The sequence below is a fragment of the Diadema setosum genome, chromosome 8 (assembly GCF_964275005.1).
Source record: "Diadema setosum chromosome 8, eeDiaSeto1, whole genome shotgun sequence".
Lineage (NCBI taxonomy): Eukaryota > Metazoa > Echinodermata > Echinoidea > Diadematoida > Diadematidae > Diadema > Diadema setosum.
Window position 1 is genome coordinate 3,961,621 of NC_092692.1, and position 21,092 is coordinate 3,982,712.

The 21,092-nt window shown below is 38.1% G+C and overlaps 1 protein-coding gene across 1 annotated transcript; it reads left to right on the forward strand.

Moving 5' to 3' along the window:
- The first annotated feature begins 1,978 nt into the window (after positions 1–1,978).
- LOC140231707 (cytochrome P450 3A56-like) lies at positions 1,979–16,406 on the forward strand. The gene is made up of 13 exons (XM_072311860.1): positions 1,979–2,052; positions 3,173–3,266; positions 5,532–5,584; positions 6,290–6,386; positions 7,103–7,219; positions 7,928–8,019; positions 8,530–8,681; positions 9,905–10,035; positions 10,503–10,664; positions 12,043–12,263; positions 12,910–13,047; positions 15,598–15,760; positions 16,389–16,406. The coding sequence occupies exons 1-13, from the start codon at positions 1,979–1,981 to the stop codon at positions 16,404–16,406; spliced, it is 1,512 nt and encodes a 503-aa protein (XP_072167961.1).
- Positions 16,407–21,092: the final 4,686 nt, after the last annotated feature.

Below are 21,092 nucleotides of genomic sequence, written 5' to 3' on the forward strand. Positions count from 1 at the left end.
GCATTTTGTTGACACGTGTAGGGTATCTTTAAATCTTCTGGATTTGCGACGCGGACGTTTACGACGTTTGCTTTGGCCGTTTAGACTCCTGTGGGGCGCCAAGTGTCGTGTGCTCTCTTTCCCTGCGTCATGAATTTGAGCGGACGCTAAAATGGCCCAGAACGTGAATACTCAGACAACGTGTGCTTGTTTGTTTGTTTGTTTGTTTTGTTTGTTGTTGTTTTTTTTAACTCAGAAAGGATCTCCTCTTGCTGAGCTTCCTATAATCTGCTGTTTTATTCGACAATAGAAAAATAATGATAAAAGTTTCGGTGCTGCGCCAATGCTGGATAGCGACATTCGATGACGTCACGCGTGGATAAGGACATATAAATAATATAGAGAGAATTCCACAAAATGTTTAAATTCTTTTTTCGACTATGTCAGAGCGTTGGCCTGTTTAACACTCCACTTGGAAACTGTTTATAACAATATTTTCCAAATAGCGCAATATTTAAATGATGTAAAGGAAAGCATTATTGTGACATCCCAAAGCAATTCTGACATCACGCGCTGCTTCGATCGCCACTTCGTCACTTGGTTCAATGGCACAAATACAAACATTTTGCGACCAGGTGCGCCCGGCTTCATAAGGTCGCTATGGGCCTATGGGATCCCCCCCCCCCCCCACGACATCGCATCCACAATGCGACTTCTCGTCTCTATTCCCCCTTCGTTTGTTTGAATTGTTGATCCCAAATATTTAACAAAATTAATATACTAGTACTTTGCCTAATTTCGAGTCTCTGGTTAAAACTTTGGGCCTCGGTGCCTCCATTATAGGCTCCTACTTCGGGGCTGCGCCCTCCGGTGAAATAGGCCCTACTACTATGGAGTGAGGGATTATATTCCCCTGTCTAATGAATGCTTTAACTAGAACGATGGTCTTACCACAGATAACCAACACGGGGGGGGGGGGGGCATGGGCATATGAGGAGAAACAAATTGCTTGCCCACGCCCCTCATAGAATGTCGATTATGATAATATGTCAGTAGTATAATTTATAGCTTAATATTTACACTCAGGTGAGGGTGGCGATGGTTGTGCCTGATAGCAAGGCACGTCTCGAAATATGAGCTCCAACTGTAGTAATACCTTGCTGGATTCTAAGCTTGAGCTTGCCATTGTAAGCTTATATATATATATATATATATATATATATATATATATATATATATATATATATATATATTTATATTTATATATACACACATGGCAGTCCCTAAAACATTGAAAGATGCTGTTCATGAAAAAAAAAATATTATAGGTAATATCCCATTAATACAGTATCATACTATCAATATTACGCTTCCTCTTTATGGGACGGTTCCCCTCTGTGGTATATAGGTTTCTTCCCCTCCCCCATCCCCCCCCCTCCAAAAAAAGAAAAAATCAGAAAGCGTTTCTGTTGAGACCCTTTGAAATCACTTCTCAGCTCTTTTATGGAATCCTACGTACAATGGGAGACAACTATTGTCATCGATAAGCAGTTCAGCGAGCATAATGTCACGGCAACAATACTAAATTCATTCGGTCATAGTCCAAGAATGAATTGATAACTACCTTTTTGTGAGACATGCAAATATGCCATATTCTTAGCAATGACGAAAGACACTGTGTGTAAAACACATACAGTGAGGCAATATGCAGCCTTTCTAAAAGTTTGTATGGTACACCCTTTTCGCCGTGAGACTATTGTTAATGCTGCTTGAACCATAGGGTCCAACAATTGTGCTGAACGGTAAAGGGACTATTGTGGCAATTCTGTCACGATTTCTATGTGTAAAAACGGTAATATTATAGTGCTGTCTAATCAGGAATCTATGCTCTTCGACCTGAATCGGCGTCCCGTAAGTTTTTGTTTAGCTGTCAAACAGCTCCGGACTTGTTTCGAATAAAGTTTTAACACGAGAAAGAGAAGGACTGGACTACTTTATCATGACCTACTTCGAGTGGTCCTGGCCGGGTCCTATGTGGTACCTTTTCCTTGCGGTAACCCTTCTTGCTCTCATGTAAGTAAAATTATGTACTGCAGCAAAGAGAATAATCGAGTAAAATGAATACTTAGCTACAGCACTGGCGTCCCGCTCAAAACATTATTCAACGAGCCAGCTTTGTGCTAACATTTCGCGAAACATCGGTTGTTCAGGATGTTAGCAATGTATGGATTATAATTGTGGTTCAAACGAATTAAAGCAATATTATCTGATTAATGTTGTCGCGCTCACTGACAAAGACCGTTTCGGTGGCTGAGCCATTTTGTTGTGGTTGTCGTCGTCGTCGTCGTTGTTGTTGCTGTTGTTGTTGTTGTTGGTGTTGTTGTTTGTTAGGACACAACCGTTTCTCATGTAGCTAACCAGCTATATACTGAGTATCCCCGGTGTGTATCAAAGTACATCAGAGCATGACATGTTTTTGTTATTTTTTTTCTGTGTACTTCATTTCAGCAACGTGTGTCCTCAGTATATAGCCATTTAGAGAAGTTTAAGCTCATAGTAGTCATACATATACATTTCAGTATTCTGTTCGTCTCTACACATGCGCAATGCATGGTATTCTTTGCCATCACATGGTGATGAAGTGGGCTGAACTGAATTAACTCATCTAAATATTGCACGAAAGCAACATATTACATATCCGTCTTTATACTTAATGGTAGGCCTATAGGTGCTAGTAAATATCAAATGGAAGGTGCCCTCACTTTAGGCGAAACTCCATGATTATTATATCTTTTTTTCGTATTTGTTTTTATTTATATCATTGGTAATGTACAAACCGATATATAGAACTGATTTTGTGCTTGGACTGCCAGTCATGCAGACCTTCTTTCTTCTTCTTCTTTTTGTCTCTTATAGAGGCGGGTTTCTTTCTATTCGTTGTGCAGGTACTTCAGCATTTTGTGTCTGGATTTGTTACAGTGATGATAATGTTTGCGAGATAACTATATATACACTATAGTATAAATTATGTTTCGTTCCGCGCTGCGTACCCCGCAGCACAAAGAAAAATAACAAACACCAATACCGTTGATGGATGTTCAAGTGATACATGAGAGGATAGTAAAAGAAAGCCACCCTGTATCGCGATAAGACATTTGTTATAATCTTCTTCTTCTTCTTTTTTTCGAGACAGGTACATGGTGTGGTGCTATACATTCTTCTTGCGGAGAAATATCCCCGGCCCTGTTCCACTACCCATCTTTGGAAATGCACTAGGCTGGAGAAAGGTTATCATTGATTATAGTGTGTTCGTCGGTTTGTTTGTGTGTCTCTTTCGATGCGTGCTTGCGTTGTCTTTCTCTCAATTTTTGTTTCTCTGTTTTGTTCGTTTTGTTTTGTTTTTGGGGAAAGGATGGACGTCGTATTCAAAGATTGATAGGAATAGTTAATATTACCATTATGCAGATGAGTAAAAGAGAACGAAGATGAAGTAAATGATGACTATAATACATGAAACAAAGAGAAGAGATTTTTTTCCCGTTGTCGTAAGGAACCGTGAGATAAGTAATGGCAAGACAAGGGATCGTTGAGAAAGGCATCAATGTAAAGGAACTGATTTCCAAAGAAAAGCAGGTTTATTCAAATTCATGAAATTCTTCCGTCGAGGTGTTTTTATTGCAACCGATTGACAGATTGCCCTACATCGATGTAAATAAGCAATGCATTGATCAGTGTTTTATTAGTAGCAATGATAAAAAAAAAAAAAAAATCAGAGGCGTACATACTCGAGCAGGATTCGAACCTACGACCTCCTGATCTCCAGAGAGGCGACGTGGCGTATCGGGGGGGGGGGGGGGGGGGGGAGGGGGGTTGGCGCCACTCCTTGAGGGCGCCAAAAACAAACAAACAAACAAACAAACAAACAAACAAAACTCGCCCGGATGGGGCGGGGGGGGGGGGGCAGAAAACCAACTCAAACAAGATAAGAACAAAACATGATGATGACACGGACAAAAATGCAAATGTTTATTGTGTTCACACATGTCATTTTTTATATTTAGCAGGCCAGATGTTACACGACGCAGCGGCTGCAATTTCTTTCGTTCTGAAGCGATCGCCGATTGGATCAAAAGAGGGCGCCAACGGTTTCGAACATGGGGGGGGGGGGGCGCAGAAAAACCAACTCAAACAAGATAAGAACGAAACATGATAATGACGCGGACAAAAATGACTGTGTTTATTGTTCACACGTTTATTGTTGTTCACACACACACCGTACCAAGTACATGTACTGAAGAAAACTCCAGCGTTTCCTTTGCAATAATACAAGAATTTTGACTCTACAACTTATATATGTCTCTCTCCAACTTATATATGCTTTTTATCAATTAGGAGAATTATACGATATAACTGTTTGGCAACCTAAGTGAAAAATAAAAGGAGCTCACTCGCTGCGCTCGCTTGCACTAACTCTTATATGCTTTGTCAATTTTTTTTTTTTCAGTATATAGCACCATTCATAAATCCAGCCGGACCAGAAATCATATCATAATGTTTATACTTGAATTATCAACCATATATTGATGAAAATCCCGTACTTCCTATATACGAACATGTTCAGAAAATGCTCACACTGATTTTTAAGTCTTAGCAAGCTTTTGGATTCAATTGTCGCATGATCTGTTATTTTATATACAGGGCAAGCCACCACATTATAACCGTGTGCCAGCATTGTATGATTTACAAGTACAGCGAACTATGAGATAAGTGCAATGTTTCCTACACAGAAATATACAAATTTCTGCTCACTCGCTCGTACTAATAGAGCAATTTTTCAAGTCCTCAGTTTGTTGGTGTAAATCGTTATCTATAAGGCCGTCACTATATCTTGATTAGAATAAGATTTAATAACCAAAAAATGACAAGAATTCCATGCTTTAAGCTGAAATACAAAAATTGTCGGCTCGCTCGCTGCGCTCGCTCGCCAAAATTTATCAGAATTTATTACATTTAAATCACCCTCAAAGACCCCTTTAAGTGCTTGAAAAAGCATATCATGTGGACTTTTTTTTAAAAGTCCCTACCAGGATGGGGTTGGAGTTGAACACTTCTTCAGAAATATAGGGGAGCGATTTTCGTGCTTGCCCCGGGCGCCGTTTTCCCTAGATACGCCACCGTGGACAGGCGCCATCTCCACTTGTCTAGACCACCGAGCTTTCGCCCGACAGCAAAAAGTGTTGGCTCTAATCCCTATACCATGCGGCGGATACTGCGTAATTATTAAAATTCATGAAATTCTTTTACGTCGATGTATACAGGGCAATCTGTCAATCAGTTTCAGTTAAAGCAGCTTTGTTTTTTTTATACTTCCAGTGGTTGTGCATGTAAGAACACATGATCTGATATATCGAAACGTATACAGGCCACTCAATATAAGGCCCAATCAGAAAAGAATGAAGTATCGAGATCTATTCAGATACATAAACACCGTTAAACTTGATGTGTCTCTATAATTACTTGATACCGGTGTTATATTCTTTCTATTCCATCAGGGAATTCATCTAGCGCTTGATGATTACATACAGAAATATGGAAATGGATGTGGGTAAGTGGAGCTTCAGATTTCTGCATGTAGCTGCACCTATTACCGAAATCATAGTTCGCTTCTTACATAAGAAATATTGCACTCCTTGTATAAGTAGGCCTACTGTGACAAAAGAAGACGCACCAAAAGACATACACACTTGATTTGGTTTTGATCTGATTTATTAGATCAAAACCAAATCATTTTATTTGCATGTCGTGTGCATATTGTCGGCAAACATTGGTAAAATTTAGTCCTTAACCACAGCTGCCATTATAGTAAATAACAACCACGAAAAATTAAACAAACAAATTACTTGTAATGTGATGGTACCGTTATCTTATCAGTTAATAAATAAATGAATTAATTAATCAGTTAAAGTATAAATCAATATTAATCTAGCAAAGTATTAATTATCTGTTTTTTATTCATTCATTCATTCATTCGTTCGTTCGTTCGTTCATTTATTCATTCATTCATTCATTCATTCATTCATTCATTTATTCATTCATTCATTCGTTCATTCATTCATGTATCTAGTATTCTTTTCATGGCGGTATAGCTCCATCAGTGGCTTATACACTAGTAACTGTTCTCGGGGCCCTAAGAACATAATACACAAAGTGATACATTAGGGACATCCAGTTGTATGTTGTACACAGCATAATCACATCCGTTATGGTGTAAATAACACAAAGGAGTTTTTCTGTGTCATTGTACTTGCAGGTTCTACAAATTTTTCGATCCAAGTATTCTTGTCTCTGATCCCGAGACAATCAAGCAAATCATGGTCAAACATTTTGACCGATTTTCGAACAGGGAGGTAAGTCAGTCATAATAACTACCTAATGCCTTTCCATTCCCGTAAAGCTCGGGTTTCCTTCAATAATTATTCACTGAGAGACACCATTCCTGATAGTAATTTCGAAAAGTTTCCGATAGTGTCGCACGTCAAACTGCGGACTTTCTTTTTTTTTTTCTTGCATGTTTAATCTATCCTTCGCAAAAAGTGATGCATGATTTTTCTAAATTGTGGTTTTGATTTTCATAGATAATCGGTAAGATTAAGATTACACGTCGGTTATACCTCCTCACATGACCCATGTATAGGAAATGCGTTGGCTTCATTTGTTCGGGTTTGTCTGGATGTGTTTGCACTTTTCTATTTTGTGTCTGTGTGTGCATACATGACATTGTGCTTGTGTGTGTCATTTTATTCTGTTGCTTTCTTTGGACCTGTCCTCTCAACGTTCTATTTTTACATCCTTCTTTGGTTTTTATTTTTAATCTTTCTTCTTTGTTTTGTACCGGACCGCCAATTCGCTTACTTAATATCATATTCACGAGTTATTATAGCTTATTCTTGTATATCATTTATATTTTATATTTTGGAGACCAAACAATACACACACATTTATTTATTGAGGCCTGTATGCTTTCAAATAAGATATATATCTTAAATGCGCAAGTCTGTGAAGAATTATCTACAGTTTCTAATTGATTAATGATATAGATTATCATGTTAAATGATATTTCCAGCCGATTCCTTTGGACAATCCCAACATGAACAAAGCCTTGTTCGTCAGCTCAGATGATCTCTGGAGGAAGATTCGACACACTCTGACACCGGCATTCAGCGGCAGGAAAATGAAACTGGTAACATCCAAACACTCGTCGTATATCGATTAGACATATTATTATGCCTTGATGCACTCATTATTTTTTTAAAGGATTTTAAAGCCTAAAGCCACAAAGGCAATTTACATTAAACCCACCGTTTGAAATAAAGCCTTTTTTATTCTTAAACTAGCATAAAATAGACACAGGCGTATACCTTAGTACATACCATTAATCATACAGTGCCGGCGGAACCGGGCTCGCCCCCCCCCCCCCACACACTTTTTTGCACTCGTACTATATATATTAGGGTGTCACCACTTTGCCCCCCCCCCCCCCAACTTTATCTTTTACCCCGGAAGTGGCACTAGAAATAAAAAATAAAATGAAAGAAACCTCTGAGCTCGTTAAGGCCTTTGTTTTTTAGCTGAAGACGGTTTTTGTTTTTTTGGGTTGTGTTTTATTATTTTTGTTTGTTTGTTTGTTTGTTTTGTTTTGTTTTGTTTTGTTTTGTTTTTTTGTCGTTTTTTTTTTTTGCTTCTTAGCTCATGAAACCCGGAAGTGGTAACATTAAGTAACAGACATTGCACTGATAATATTGAATTGATTATAACGCCCTCTCGGTATTATTTCTGATTAGAGGAAGCAGCAACGCTTCTCAAGCACGTTTAGTATTAAGAACATAACAGCATAACGTACCTTTACGTGAGGCTTTTGGATTTGTTTGATATCTACTGTTAATTGCAGATGTCGCTAATGGTCAATGAACCTGCTGATAGATTGTTACAAAACTTCAAAACAATCTACGAGAAGAACAACGGTGTATTCGAAAGCAGAGAGTAAGTATTAGTCTGCTTGTCCGTCCGTATCTAGTTCGATCTCCCTATTTCTTATCTATCTCTCTCTTCCTCTCTCGCTCCCTCTCCCTGTCCATTCTCTCACATTATCTCTGTCTCCGTATTTTTCTCCGTCTCTCACTCCTTCTGCATGTATAAATTTATCTCTAAAAAATAATGTGTCTGCCTCTTTCTCAATAATTATATTGGTCTATTTTTTTTTTTCTGTCTCTCTTTTCAATCTCTCCGTCTCTCGAGTTCTATAATGTATTTCTCTCTCTCTTCTGAAACGTGTGTGTGTGTGGGGTAGTTTATTCCTCGTATGCGTTTTCTGTTTGATATCTCAGTCTCATAGAAGACGAGATTTTATCCATACGTATAGTCACATAAACGTTAGCATACATTACATTATCTTTCATATTCGTATCTTATCTGAAGGAAAAAAGAATTAGGATGATACACATTTAAACTGCATGCGGCATAAGATTATAATTTTATTATACCTATCTACAGACTCTATGGTGCTTACGTCATTGATACAATCGCGTTGTGTGCCTTCGGCCTTCACGTGGACTCGCAGAGATGTAAGAATCATCCTTTCGTGACAAACGCCAAGAGGTTTTTCGCCAGCCTGGACTTCACGTCCCCTGCCATGATTCTGTCGAGTAAGGCACAGAGAATGAGGACTAAAAGGTCTTATATGTCCCTTTTGCAAACGTCACGAAAGTTTGAATGATTGAAGAATAATGTTTTTCAATATCATGTATGAAATCCTACGCTAATACACCCTAGACATTTAGGGTGTTAAAACCAATAGGCTTATTGAAATGAAAAACTAACTCCATGCTTCTCAAGAATACGCTCCCCTTTTTGTACGAGAATAACGGTTGAATTTCTATCTGGATCGGAATAAATCGACTGGAAATATAAGATATTATTTCTACTCCACCACAATGAAGTTTACAGTATTATCATTCTCAGAAAAGGTCTGAAGTACCCACCTCTGCAATAAACCAACTCACAAAAGGAATCTAATTTTCAGGGTTGCAAAAGAGACACCCGAATATTATGAACAACGCTTCTGAAAACAAATTATGATAACACAGGATAATGTGAAAAGGAATTTAATCGGCTCGTTACGTTATGCTGCATAATTCATGCGTCCGGCATTGATGGTAGTTGATTTCCATTAACAATGATCATTAAATAACAGAGAATTGATTTGCCATGCAGAGCCCTTGTAATGTAGGGCTATGGTTTAGAGTCTCAAAGAGCACTGCCAGGGGTGTGGTAGAATGCTTTCCCACATTATTTCATGTGGGCCTAATAACAGTGAGACGGGAAGGGGTGCATGTGCTCGATGTCGAGATAATGTGCTTATGTTCTATAATAAGAAGGGTTATCTGACCAGGAATGGCGTGGTACCAATTCTACGGAATGGTCTCTGTTTGTTGTGTGCTGCAAGAGCGTTGGTTCAGCCATATGGACCATGGTCTAGCCTAAAAAGAACGATGGCGGCGCTGTGTCATAGTGGATAAGACTCTCAACTCCCCAAATAAAGGACCCGAGTTCGATTCCCGCCAAGTGCTTACGACCTTGGACAAGATGTTAAATACCCACACAATGTCCCTCTCGCCCCAGGTGTATATACCTGGCAACGCTAGGCAGGGCCCTCTGGTAGAATACTAGTATGGTGGCAACATTGATGAAGAGGCAAGCCTGGATAAAGAAGATCTTGTTATCATAATTATATCATTATTGTAAGATACCGTGTGAAATGAGTTTTAGATTTGACCGTCTGGAAGAGCTAAGGAGTGGTAAGATGACTGTGCATCATAAGCACTTCTTTATTCTATTCAAATGTGTCCATGTTTCTTCCACTTCTCAGCAATCATACCAGGAGCAGGCAAGATTCTGGATTGGCTCGGACTTTCGGTCTTTCCCGAGGACGTCATCGCATTTTTCAAAGCAGTCGTCGATGAGGCCGTCGACAACCGGAAATCTACGAACGACAAGACGGTGCGCCATAAGAAGAGTGAACTTCGTCAATATATCACATCAATATTATTTAATCAGTCAATCTTGGTTGTAGACCGAAACTTTGTAACATAATCATACCAGAAGTATCAAAGTGTGAGGTATTTAAACTAATCTAAAAATTATTCATGGGAAAAAGCAGCGCAGAGACTAGTAGACAAAGAGAGAAAGAAAGAAAGAAAGAAAGATACGGAGAGAAAATTAAAAGCAGAATGAAACTGAGAGAGATGAGAGACAATGCAGGAAAAAGAAAATAAGAAAGGATGATAAGCTGCTTATCAAGAAAACAGTTTGGTCCCATGCATACTTTCTCAAACAATACTGATACATGATTTACTTGATTTCTACCAGCGATAAAACGGTAACAACAACAACAACAACAAAGCCAAAATTCTTGGAAAAGTCTGATCCATTCACTTTACCATCTTAAATCTTTTGAAAACCTACAGAGGTTGGATTTCCTGCAGCTGATGATCGACGCGGCCGAAGAGGAAGATGGCGACGATGACGGCGACGGGGGTGAAGATCTCGGGAGCCGCTCTACTAATCGCTCGACGACCGAGTCAAAAACGAAGAGGGAGCCTCTTACGAGGCAGGAACTTACCAGTCAAGTGAGGCAGACGTTTCCTTTACATCTTTGTTTATCGATTCATTTTCAAATTCATTCATAATTATATGTATGTTTGCTCATTAATCGTATTCATGTACTAAGCTTATATGCATATATATACATATATATAACACAGTGCTTACGTAGCGCATATCACTACCGTGGTGTCTCTATGCGCTTTCAGGGAGAGGGATGAAAGTAGAAAAGCTTATTCACTAATCTATTATGTTCATGTACTTATTTATCAGTTTATTCGTTTTTCTAATAACGTAATTTCTATTTATTCATTTCCTTCCTTTTATTGAGGAGGGGGTAGATTAATCTGTTCTTATGAAAATTTGAGGGCGTATAAAGTATGCTTATTAAACTTTGAGCTGTTAGCCATGCAGTATAGTTGATTCTCATTTACACATCCATCAACCATCGACTAGAATTGAATCATCTACGCATTGAGCTTGACAATTTTCTTGTTTATTTGCTTGTTTGTTTCTATGAATTGTCACGGAGAGGTCATGAATATCTCTCAACACACTGATATAATATACAATTACGTTTTGTGACCCTGTGATGGGCGTTACAATATAAGTCATAATCATCTATTATTATTCTTATAGTGAGTTCTCCAGTGGGTGTTATTTCTTTTTCTTTGTTTTTGGACGTGAACGCAGACCATATTGGAATATTCAGACATTGTGTCAGATTAACGTGATTACGTTCTGGTGCCTGAATCACGAAATTCAGGAGCGTCAACGGAGGTGATTGTGCTGCTGTCCGTTTTGCAGTATAGGTCACGGGTCTGATTCCCCAACTCGTTTTTTCTCCTTAAATTCCTGGTATTATCGATATTGAGCAATTAACGTGATCTTACTTCCGTGAACTATAATTATAGAATATGACATCTATTGCACTTAGCTGAATATGGACTGAAGATTGAAAATGTACAAACAAACATACATACAAACAAACAAACAAACAAACAAACAAACAAACAAACAAACAAACAAACAAAAGAAACAAACAATGTATACGGCTCTCGGAAAGACGCATGGTCTCAGCAGGTCATTGCTCCAAGCACATTATTTGGGTAGGAATCTTATGTTGTGCTTAGCTGGCTCACTCTGTACCAACGGTCAAACGCTGTTTTCATACACGCATTTTCACAACTGCATCATCTAGGATTAGGCGCGGTCAGACTGGCAACAGATCGAGAGATCGCGAACTTAAATTTTCTCAACCATCTGCCAGTCTGACTGCGCCTTGAGTAATCTTTCTACAGTTTGAAGAGAAAAACAAAAAGAAAAAAGATGCAGACCTTTACTGTTAGGAGACAAGCACTCCAGCATCGTTTTTGTTTTGTTTTGTTTTTATTTTTTTTTCAGGCTCTCGCTTTCTTTTTCGCTGGCTACGAGACAACATCGAGCGCGATTGGTTTTGCGTCCTATCTCCTAGCAACGCACCCCGAGGAGCAGGACCGCCTCATCGAAGAGATCGACAGTTTGGCGCCCTCACGCGACGATGTCACGTACGAGAATATGAAGAGTCTCACTTTTCTCGACAACGTCGTCAACGAAGCTCTGAGATTATACCCGCCAGGTGTCATGTAAGCCAACAGTCATCGTCGTCGCCCTCGAGATCATTGTCGAGATAATATCAGAGCAGACAGACAAGCTAACAAACAAACGCAGCGCTACGGAAATTTTTACATTGTTATAGTTTTGAATTCAACCTTCCTCACACCTATCAGTAATGTTATTATTTTTACTATGTTGAACGTCACCGTTTTTATGTTCTCTTAGACCAGATATTACCTTTTAAACTGAGACTACACAGAATATATTGAGGGTAAAATCAATAAAATTATTGGTCTGATTAACGAGTTTTCTACAAATTATTTGAAAACGAAAATAGAAAAAATACAAGTTTTTCAAATTCAAGATAACTTTCTTTGACGTGACTCGTCAGCCCTTGACCTTGACTATTATTTTAGAATGTTTAGAACACTATCAAAGGTGACTGATGAAAGGATAGGTATTTGGTAATTGCTTGCATTATAAAAATTATGCTCTCATTTCTCATTCGTTCATCATGCTCATGTACGTTGGTCATCTTTGTTGACAGATCTGTTTTCTCTATTTTATCTTATGTTTCTGAGTGAAGAAAGCGTAGTGATTTGAAGACGCAAACTTGATGTTGATCATTAGATTATCGTATCTTTTAAATTTTGTCTCCTGTTCACATTTGCCAAGATTCGACCGTATCTGCAGCAGAACAACCGTGATAGGTGACCGAGTTTTCCCCGCCGGAGCCTCGGTTACTTTCAATATTTGGAGCACCCACCGCGATCCGGAATTCTGGCCAAATCCTGAAAAATTTGATCCCGACAGGTAAAGTCATACAAATAGGCGCCCTCTGCCAGTGTGAGGGGGAATCCCCTCCATGTAAATAATAATTATATGGATTCAGTGAAAGGATAAATCTTATTAAACAACAACAACAACAACAACAACAAAAACAGCAACAACCATTAAAGGTACTGTTTACCTTTGGGAGCAGTGATTTTAAACATTTTTCGAGTTATCAAATTTGATGCATAATGTGTACGTCAGTTGTATCACAAAACATCCTACCATATAAAAATTTTGCACTATAAAGCCTAAAATATAAGGAGATATTACCATTTTTCTCACTAAACCAGAACTGTAGTCGGTTTAGTCCAGAAACAATCTTATTATAACTATTGTTCACATTTTGTATATTTAACAGTACTTAAAGGGATGGTACAGTATCGGTGGAGATGAGAATTGAGCTTTTAACTTTTTGCGAGATACCAAGAAAACACTGATTATATAGTTCAGAGCATACCATTTTAAGAAACAATCTTATTATAACTATTGTTCACATTTTGTATATTTAACAGTACTTAAAGGGATGGTACAGTATCGGTGGAGATGAGAATTGAGCTTTTAACTTTTTGCGAGATACCAAGAAAACACTGATTATATAGTTCAGAGCATACCATTTTAAGAGGAATTCAAAGTTTATCGGGTTTGGAATGACTGAAATGTCCGAAAACAAAGTAAAACAAAGCGATCGTAATAAAGTGTGGGTCCCACACTTTATTAGAATCACTCTTTTTTGGACATCTCAGCCATTTCAAACCCAATTTTCATCAAATAAACGTTGAATTCCTCATAGAATTAGGCCCTACATGCTCTTTCATATTTCATAAGAGGTTTCTCATTGTCTCACCAAAAAAATGTTAGAAACATGAAATTAGGTCTCAACAAAAACTATGCAATCCCTTTAACATTGATTATACTGATCAACCTTTTTTTTTTTTTTTTTTTTTTTTTTACACTGGTTGTTTCTATCCCTAACTCGCATTTCAGAAGTATTTTGAATCACTTAAGCTGGGTTTTTGTTTCATCTGCAAACGGTAAACAATGCCTTTAATGAAGTCTGAGGAAACTCGGAGAATCCTCTAAAGAGTTCTGTGAAATGTTAAAGTTGTGGTTCAATCCATGTGCCGTCGTGTCACAGTCACCTCGGTAGTGAAACGATTAAAAAGACGATATAAGAAGATGTCGGCATAATTTAATTTCACACTTTTAGCACAGTGAAAGAGCAATAATGACCTACTTCCTTCACAAGGAAGGGAGAACAACATCCCCCTGAACATGATATGCCAGTATAACAAGTTGAGGAATGTAAACATTAATGACAAACATAAGTAAATATCCAATGTGATATCCTATCTGTGTCTATCTTGTAAAAGAATGTGTCCTTGTGTTGGATTGACTGGTTGTATCTTATACTAGTACTCGAAACATATTAACCGTTCACTTGCCAGTAATCTGTTTGTATACACTCCGTGAGATTACTGCAGTTGTCAGTGTATTTACCGGTAACTAAATCAAAATAATTATCTTGAAACGTTACTTATTAACTAAGATTATCTTTTTGGTATGGAGATGAAACATAATAACAAAGGCGGAACGACGCGTGTGGGAACAGAATATTTAGTGTACAATATAATTATATATATTTAATTTGATTTGATTTATTTCCGCATTCAATCAAATACATATTGAATACAAAGTTCAAAAGCACAAGGACAAAGAATAACAAGTGCAGTGATATGAAACGATAACGGTATACACAAATGAATACACATAAGTAATTGCATTGAGCAATATACATACACCGAAACATAAAATAAAATATACAGTATTTTTCAGTAAATAACAGAGATAATGCAGGAGACCACCATCTTGAGCGATTAATTGAAATGGATTGATTAATATTTATCAATATTTATAAATATTTAATAACATTTATTTGCCTACAGATCAACGCTGATTGAGGAAGTGTGATGTACACTTGAAAAAAACAACAACAACTGTCAAGCACGAAAGTGAGACAGGTTGTCAAATAAGCTGGATTATAGTCAGATAGACTATGACATTGTAGGCAATATTTCTCCAGCGATGGAATGAATGGGCATGCTCATCATGAGAAATCATGAAGTTTCTCTCTTTTTTTTTCGTTCCTTCATTCTTGTGGCACTTGTCGTTAAAGACAATAACTGATTATTGTCATGCTGTAATCATACTGTTATGAAAATCGATCTTTAACATAGTTTCACCACAATAGTCGACCAGGTAAGACATACATTTCAGCTAGAAAGTGGTAAAATTGGTTCCGATTGTAAATATACAAAACTTGGTTCATGTCGCTATACTATATACATTCAGGGCGTCTCTAATTGCAAATAGTAAGCCTACAGGGATGACAGCAGGTCGCACTGTCTGCTTTCATTAAGACTGAAATCTAGACGGGTTATACTTTTGTAGTTTGAACTTTGCATGCTATATTGTAAGGAAATGTCATCATTAATTGTTATCCTCCGTTTATTCTCCATGCACTGAGTGAAGGTTTAGCAAGGAAAACCGGGCCAAGCGTCACCCGTTTGCTCATCTGCCATTCGGCGGTGGTCCCCGGGTGTGCATCGGCCTGCGGTTCGCCATGATGGAAATCAAGACCGCCCTAGTTCGAGTCCTGCAAGAGTTCCGACTCGAGGTCGCATCGGCGACAGAGGTGAGAAGATATGACCGATATCGACATTGTGACGCCACCAGTCTTTGGAAAGTGAATGGAGGTCCGGTTCAGGTCCTGTTATGCACGTCCATATTAAAGGGGTGGTATAAATAGTTTTTGTTGAGATGGGGATAAGAAACCATTTACAATAAAGAACATATTTACAATAATACTACATTCTAAGAGGAATTAACATGTTATTGTATGAAAATCGGTTTTGATATTGCTGAGATATCTAAATACAAAGCAAAGCAAAGTGGTCCTGATAAAAATGTTGGGTCTCCACCTTTTATCATGACTACTTGGTTTTGCTTTGTGTTTGGATATCTGGGTGCTGCCTTCGATTTTAAGGGACGTTTAAAACAGTTTATGTAATGATTATATGTGCAGGTTTATTGGAGTTGTAATGTAATTGTGTAAGATAGGGCCTCATCCACGTCAAGCTCTGCTTATGATGATCGTCCCCTGTATTGATTCTCCCTTGTTCAGTGACGAATACAGTATGCATTAATGTTGCCTTACAATTCGCGTGTAAATAGGTACGATGTATGCACTTTGATATTTCATATAAATGGTTTCCAATTATCTCGGTAAAAGTTAAAACCTGATTCCCCATCTCAATCCAAAGTATCACCCCTTTAACTGATGGATACCTTTGTCCGTTGAGAGCTGTGTGATTGAGACGAGGAAACTTATAAATGAGCAATAGCACATGACGTATATCCATTGCCGGCGCCTGGTGAAGAAAGAAAGATTTATTGTCTAGACAAGAGCTGTTTTGACAAAAACTGTCTCGAAGTCAATGTACTTAATTTAGAAGGGCCATTCACATTCGGAAAATCGCAAAGTCAACCTCGCGATTTTTCCCAGTGTTCTAGAATGGCCCTATATACTTATAGACATTTCATTCACGGCTGCATAACAGAAATGTCTCATTCTTTAGGTTGAAGGATAGTGTCCAGTTTTACTTACACAACATCACAACATGCATTCCATTAGTTGTCATCAACACTCCACAACATGTCACGCTGGCTATCATAAATCGAGTAAATTGAAGAAAGTCATGAAAGATTGAAGTTACACGTATTCGCACGTTACATTGACACTAGCAGCAACTACATAAGCCTGTAATGCAAATCAGATGCGGTAATGATGTACAGTGCACTCCCGTTATAACGAAATGCTCGGGACCGGCAGTTTTCTTTCGTTATAACGAAATTTCGTTATAACCGAACCAATACATTATATAACGAAAATAAAGAACCACGTATAGGCCTATATCACATTATGTTTGGTGAATACTCATCATACGCTGGAAAGCTATGTGAAATATGGTGGGATAACTGTATCACAATAATAAACGCAAGTTCCCCTCAGAAACTGTGCGTGACACAAGGAGCAAACACACAGTGGTGTGAAGCGTTCATCCATGCAGAGACGCTATACAAGATAAATGCTTGTTCCGCTACATATTTTCGAAAGCAATTCGCATTTCGTTATAACGGAGCACATTTCGTTTGTTCTTCTTTGTAGTAGAGCAGATAAGCCGAAGAATTGTGCAAAATTTGACTAAAGCATGAAACTTTCACCATTGTTAGTACATGCTATAAGATTAATTTTAAGATCGGGAGGTAAGTCTGAATTGACCTCTGATGACCTCTAGAGGTCAATGACCTCAAAATCTAAGAAAATTGATATTTTGCGTCATTGGTTAATGATAAACACAGTAATGATGTACTAAAACTTAAAATTTGTCACAGTTAAATTGTCTCTATGTTCCACAGAGCCCTGACAGGTTTCTACCTTTGACCTCTGATGACCTCCAGAGGTCAATGACCTCAAAATGTCAGAAAATTGATATTTTGCATCATTGGTTAATGATAAAACACAGTAATGATGTACTAAAACTTAATTTTTGTCACTGTGAAATTGTCTTTATATTCCACAGAGCCCTGACAGGTTTCTATCTTTGACCTCTGATGACCTTCAGAGGTCAATGACCTCAAAATGTCAGAAAATTGATATTTTAATGCGTCACTCATAACTGAAACACGATAATTATGTACTAAAAACTAATTTTTGTAAGAGGAATTGCCTCAATGTTCCACTGAGCCTTTCGAGTCAGATTTCTACCTTTGACCTCTGATGACCTCAGATGACCTATGATGAGGCCAATGACCTCAAAATGTCAGAACATTGATATTTGGTGCAATTGGTTGATGACAAACATGATTTAGATGTTATATTCATTTGTATTACAATTGAATTGTTTTCCTATTCCACAGAGCAAGAGAAATTACTCACGTGTCTCTACCTTTGACCTCTGAGGAAGGTGACAGGTCAATGACCTCAAAATATCAGAATATTGATATTCTATGTATAGTCAATGGTCAACTTTGTAATACCCGATGTACAATCATTTATGCTACAATAGAAGAATCTTGTCATTCCATGGAACATTGGTCATTAGCCTGTGCATTATATCCAACTTTGACCTCACAGGACAATGAGAGGTCACTGAGGTCACAGTGTAGGCTTACCTGTATTGATGTTTGGCTTCATTGGTGTAATCGTAAATGCTTAATCATGTACAAATCACGCATTGATGTTTTGATCAAAGTATGTATGCATATTCCACAGAGCATTGGTATATAGTAACAGGTCTCTGAAATGTGAGAGGTCAATTACTTCAGAAATAAAGCTTAAGTTTCTTGAGTGATGGCAGTGACCTCAAATACAACTGTTATGTTTGGGTTAGTTATGTAGACTAGCGAATATGGCCATTATCTCGACACTCGAGGAAAACAAGGCCTACGAGACTGATATACAGAATGTTTAATCTATTCAGTGTAAGTCTCATAGATCTTTTCCCCCATTTGTCAGACTCATTATGGGACTGGTTTGCCTAAGTGTCAAGCTCATGGGCAATATTTGCATAGTTTCCAGCTGGTGGGCCTGTATTGGCCAGTGTAAAGCTGGTGGGTTGTTACAGTATGACTGCGATGAATGACTCATGGTCCTGGAGTATACAGTCCACAGCTGCGACATCATGGACCATCTTGAAAACTTCGACATACTGTGAGGCCCAACATGCATTCCACATGAAGCAATCCTGTGTATTGTAACTAGCTATTGCCATCCGAGACCTACCCAGGGAATAGATAAGCATTCATGGCAAACCATGGAGAAAGCGGATTGTGCAAAATATTTTGGAGTTCAAATAGGAGGCTCAGCTGGAATCAAATCGCCACAGCAGCTTAAAAAGGTTATACTTCAACCAAAGACTCTCTCCAGACGAAGATACGAGTATCATAAAGTTCAGGTGTTTTGCTACTCCATGCCGCTCAGGACTGTCCTGGAATATGCATGCATCATCTGGGATCCATTCACCCAGGTGAAACATCATGAAGTTTGGAATGATCCAGAGAAGATATGCACTCTTTAGCTGCAATGACCATCATATGCAAAACAAGCAGTGTTACAGCCACACTTGAAAAACAAAACAAAGCAAAACAAAACAAAACTACAATGGCAATCCCTGTAAGAAAGTACAGCTCAGGCAAATTCAGCGATGATGTTCTGCATCAAGAACCCCACAATATCCACTCCGCAGGAAGTTGTGGCTCTATTGCTGCATTCTTCAAAAAGGGCAAATGACCAAAAATGTCAGGCATCATTTGCAAGAACACAAAGTAGGCCTACTCCCAAAAAAGGTGGCGGCTACTCTCGGCCACTGTCTCTTGTATCTCTTTGAAACACTTCAGGAGAGAGATACTCAATATTCAGCTCTGTTATTAAAGATACATATGTCTCTCTTTTTGTTTTTGCATTTGTTTGTTGTTTTTTGCTTCATATAGTTCTTTGGATACTTTCTTTAACCAATTAAGAAAAGGCTCCATGGCAGAATATTACAAGATTACACAATATAATGAAGAAGAAGAAGAAGAAGAAGAAGAAGAAGAAGAAGAAGAAGAAAAGAAGAAGAAGAAGAAGGAGAATAGGAAACGAGATATGCTGTCAATGATGCAGAGCCAATACCAATCAGTTCCATCGCAGATCTTAGTCGGCACTGCAAAGGTTTGGATGTCTCTCTCTGTTGACAAAAGATATTCTAAAGCTCCAAGTAAGTCCATGGGGTGGTTTACATTGTCTGGGCATAGAGGGCTGGGTTGGGTATATGAGGATATGATGCTTTGTTATAACAATTAGGTCTGAGATATCTATTTTTTATGTTTGTTTTGACCATCCCGCATGGATCTCTAACGAAAGGGGATGATAATGTGTTAGACCCAGCCGCCACCGTGTTTTTTCAATAGATTTTGATATTACAGTGTAGTTGAGAAAAAACGTAACCGCTCATTGTCCTAGATGGAAGTCAAAATTGAACTGTGTGTGGAATACTCTGCATACAATTTTGGACACACACACACACACACAAATGCATTTTTTAGATATAATTATTATTTCATAAGCAGCAGGCCATTACAAACCAATGAGACCAGACATCAATATTCTTACATTTTGATGCATATCTTTCAATATCCTCCAGAGGTCAGAGGATCATCGCTAATGTTCATGTGAAATGAGTACACGCCTTTTGAATTGCTCACTTTTATTGCTATAGAAATACACAATATGTGCATCATGTCAATCATTAAATGTTGTATCAGTTTCATTTTCAGTCTTGGATTATTTTTTCTAAGTACAAATAAAATCGTGGGAAAGTAAACAACTTTCACATCAAAATATAAACGAGAATACTAAAAAAGAAATAGATGTAATAACGTGCAAGGCAAATACCAGGCCTACATCATCTTAAGGTATACAGGTGAAGGAAATCACCTTATTGATAAACAATTTACTTGACTGGGATAGCGACCACTGAACAATATTGTTTCTTAAAACTCTCTCTTCTTTTCAACAAGTGGAATAAAACACATGCACATACCGGGGCATTAGTTTGGAGGAGGGGTGGGGTGGTGGCAGGGATAGTTGACCCCCACCCCATTAAATTCTGAGATGTGGACTATGTTTTGTTGTTGTTGTTTTTTTTATTTTTTGCTTTTTAGACAGAAAACTGCCCAAGTTTTTCACTTTAAGTGTGCATCGGATTGTTAAAATTTAATTCTGAAATGCAAAATCTCCCTTCTGTGAGAGGGGATATCTCCTTTCGATATCTCCTTCCCCCTGCTTGGTTCCTTCCACAGATATAACATACTTTGGGGAATGATAATTTCCCTTATTCTATGAAAAATGTTTTTAAGAGATATTTTCATTTGAATTCCAAAGATGAAAAGGCTTTCCTATATATGCACGATTGTTCATTTTGGAG

Excerpts from the sequence above, each read along its gene's own strand:
- LOC140231707 (XM_072311860.1), top strand. The coding sequence starts at position 1,979 with ATGACCTACTTCGAGTGGTCCTGGCCGGGTCCTATGTGGTACCTTTTC. Across the intron at positions 3,267-5,531 it reads ATGCACTAGGCTGGAGAAAG|GGAATTCATCTAGCGCTTGA; the intron begins GTTATCATTGAT and ends CTATTCCATCAG. Across the intron at positions 8,020-8,529 it reads GGTGTATTCGAAAGCAGAGA|ACTCTATGGTGCTTACGTCA; the intron begins GTAAGTATTAGT and ends ACCTATCTACAG.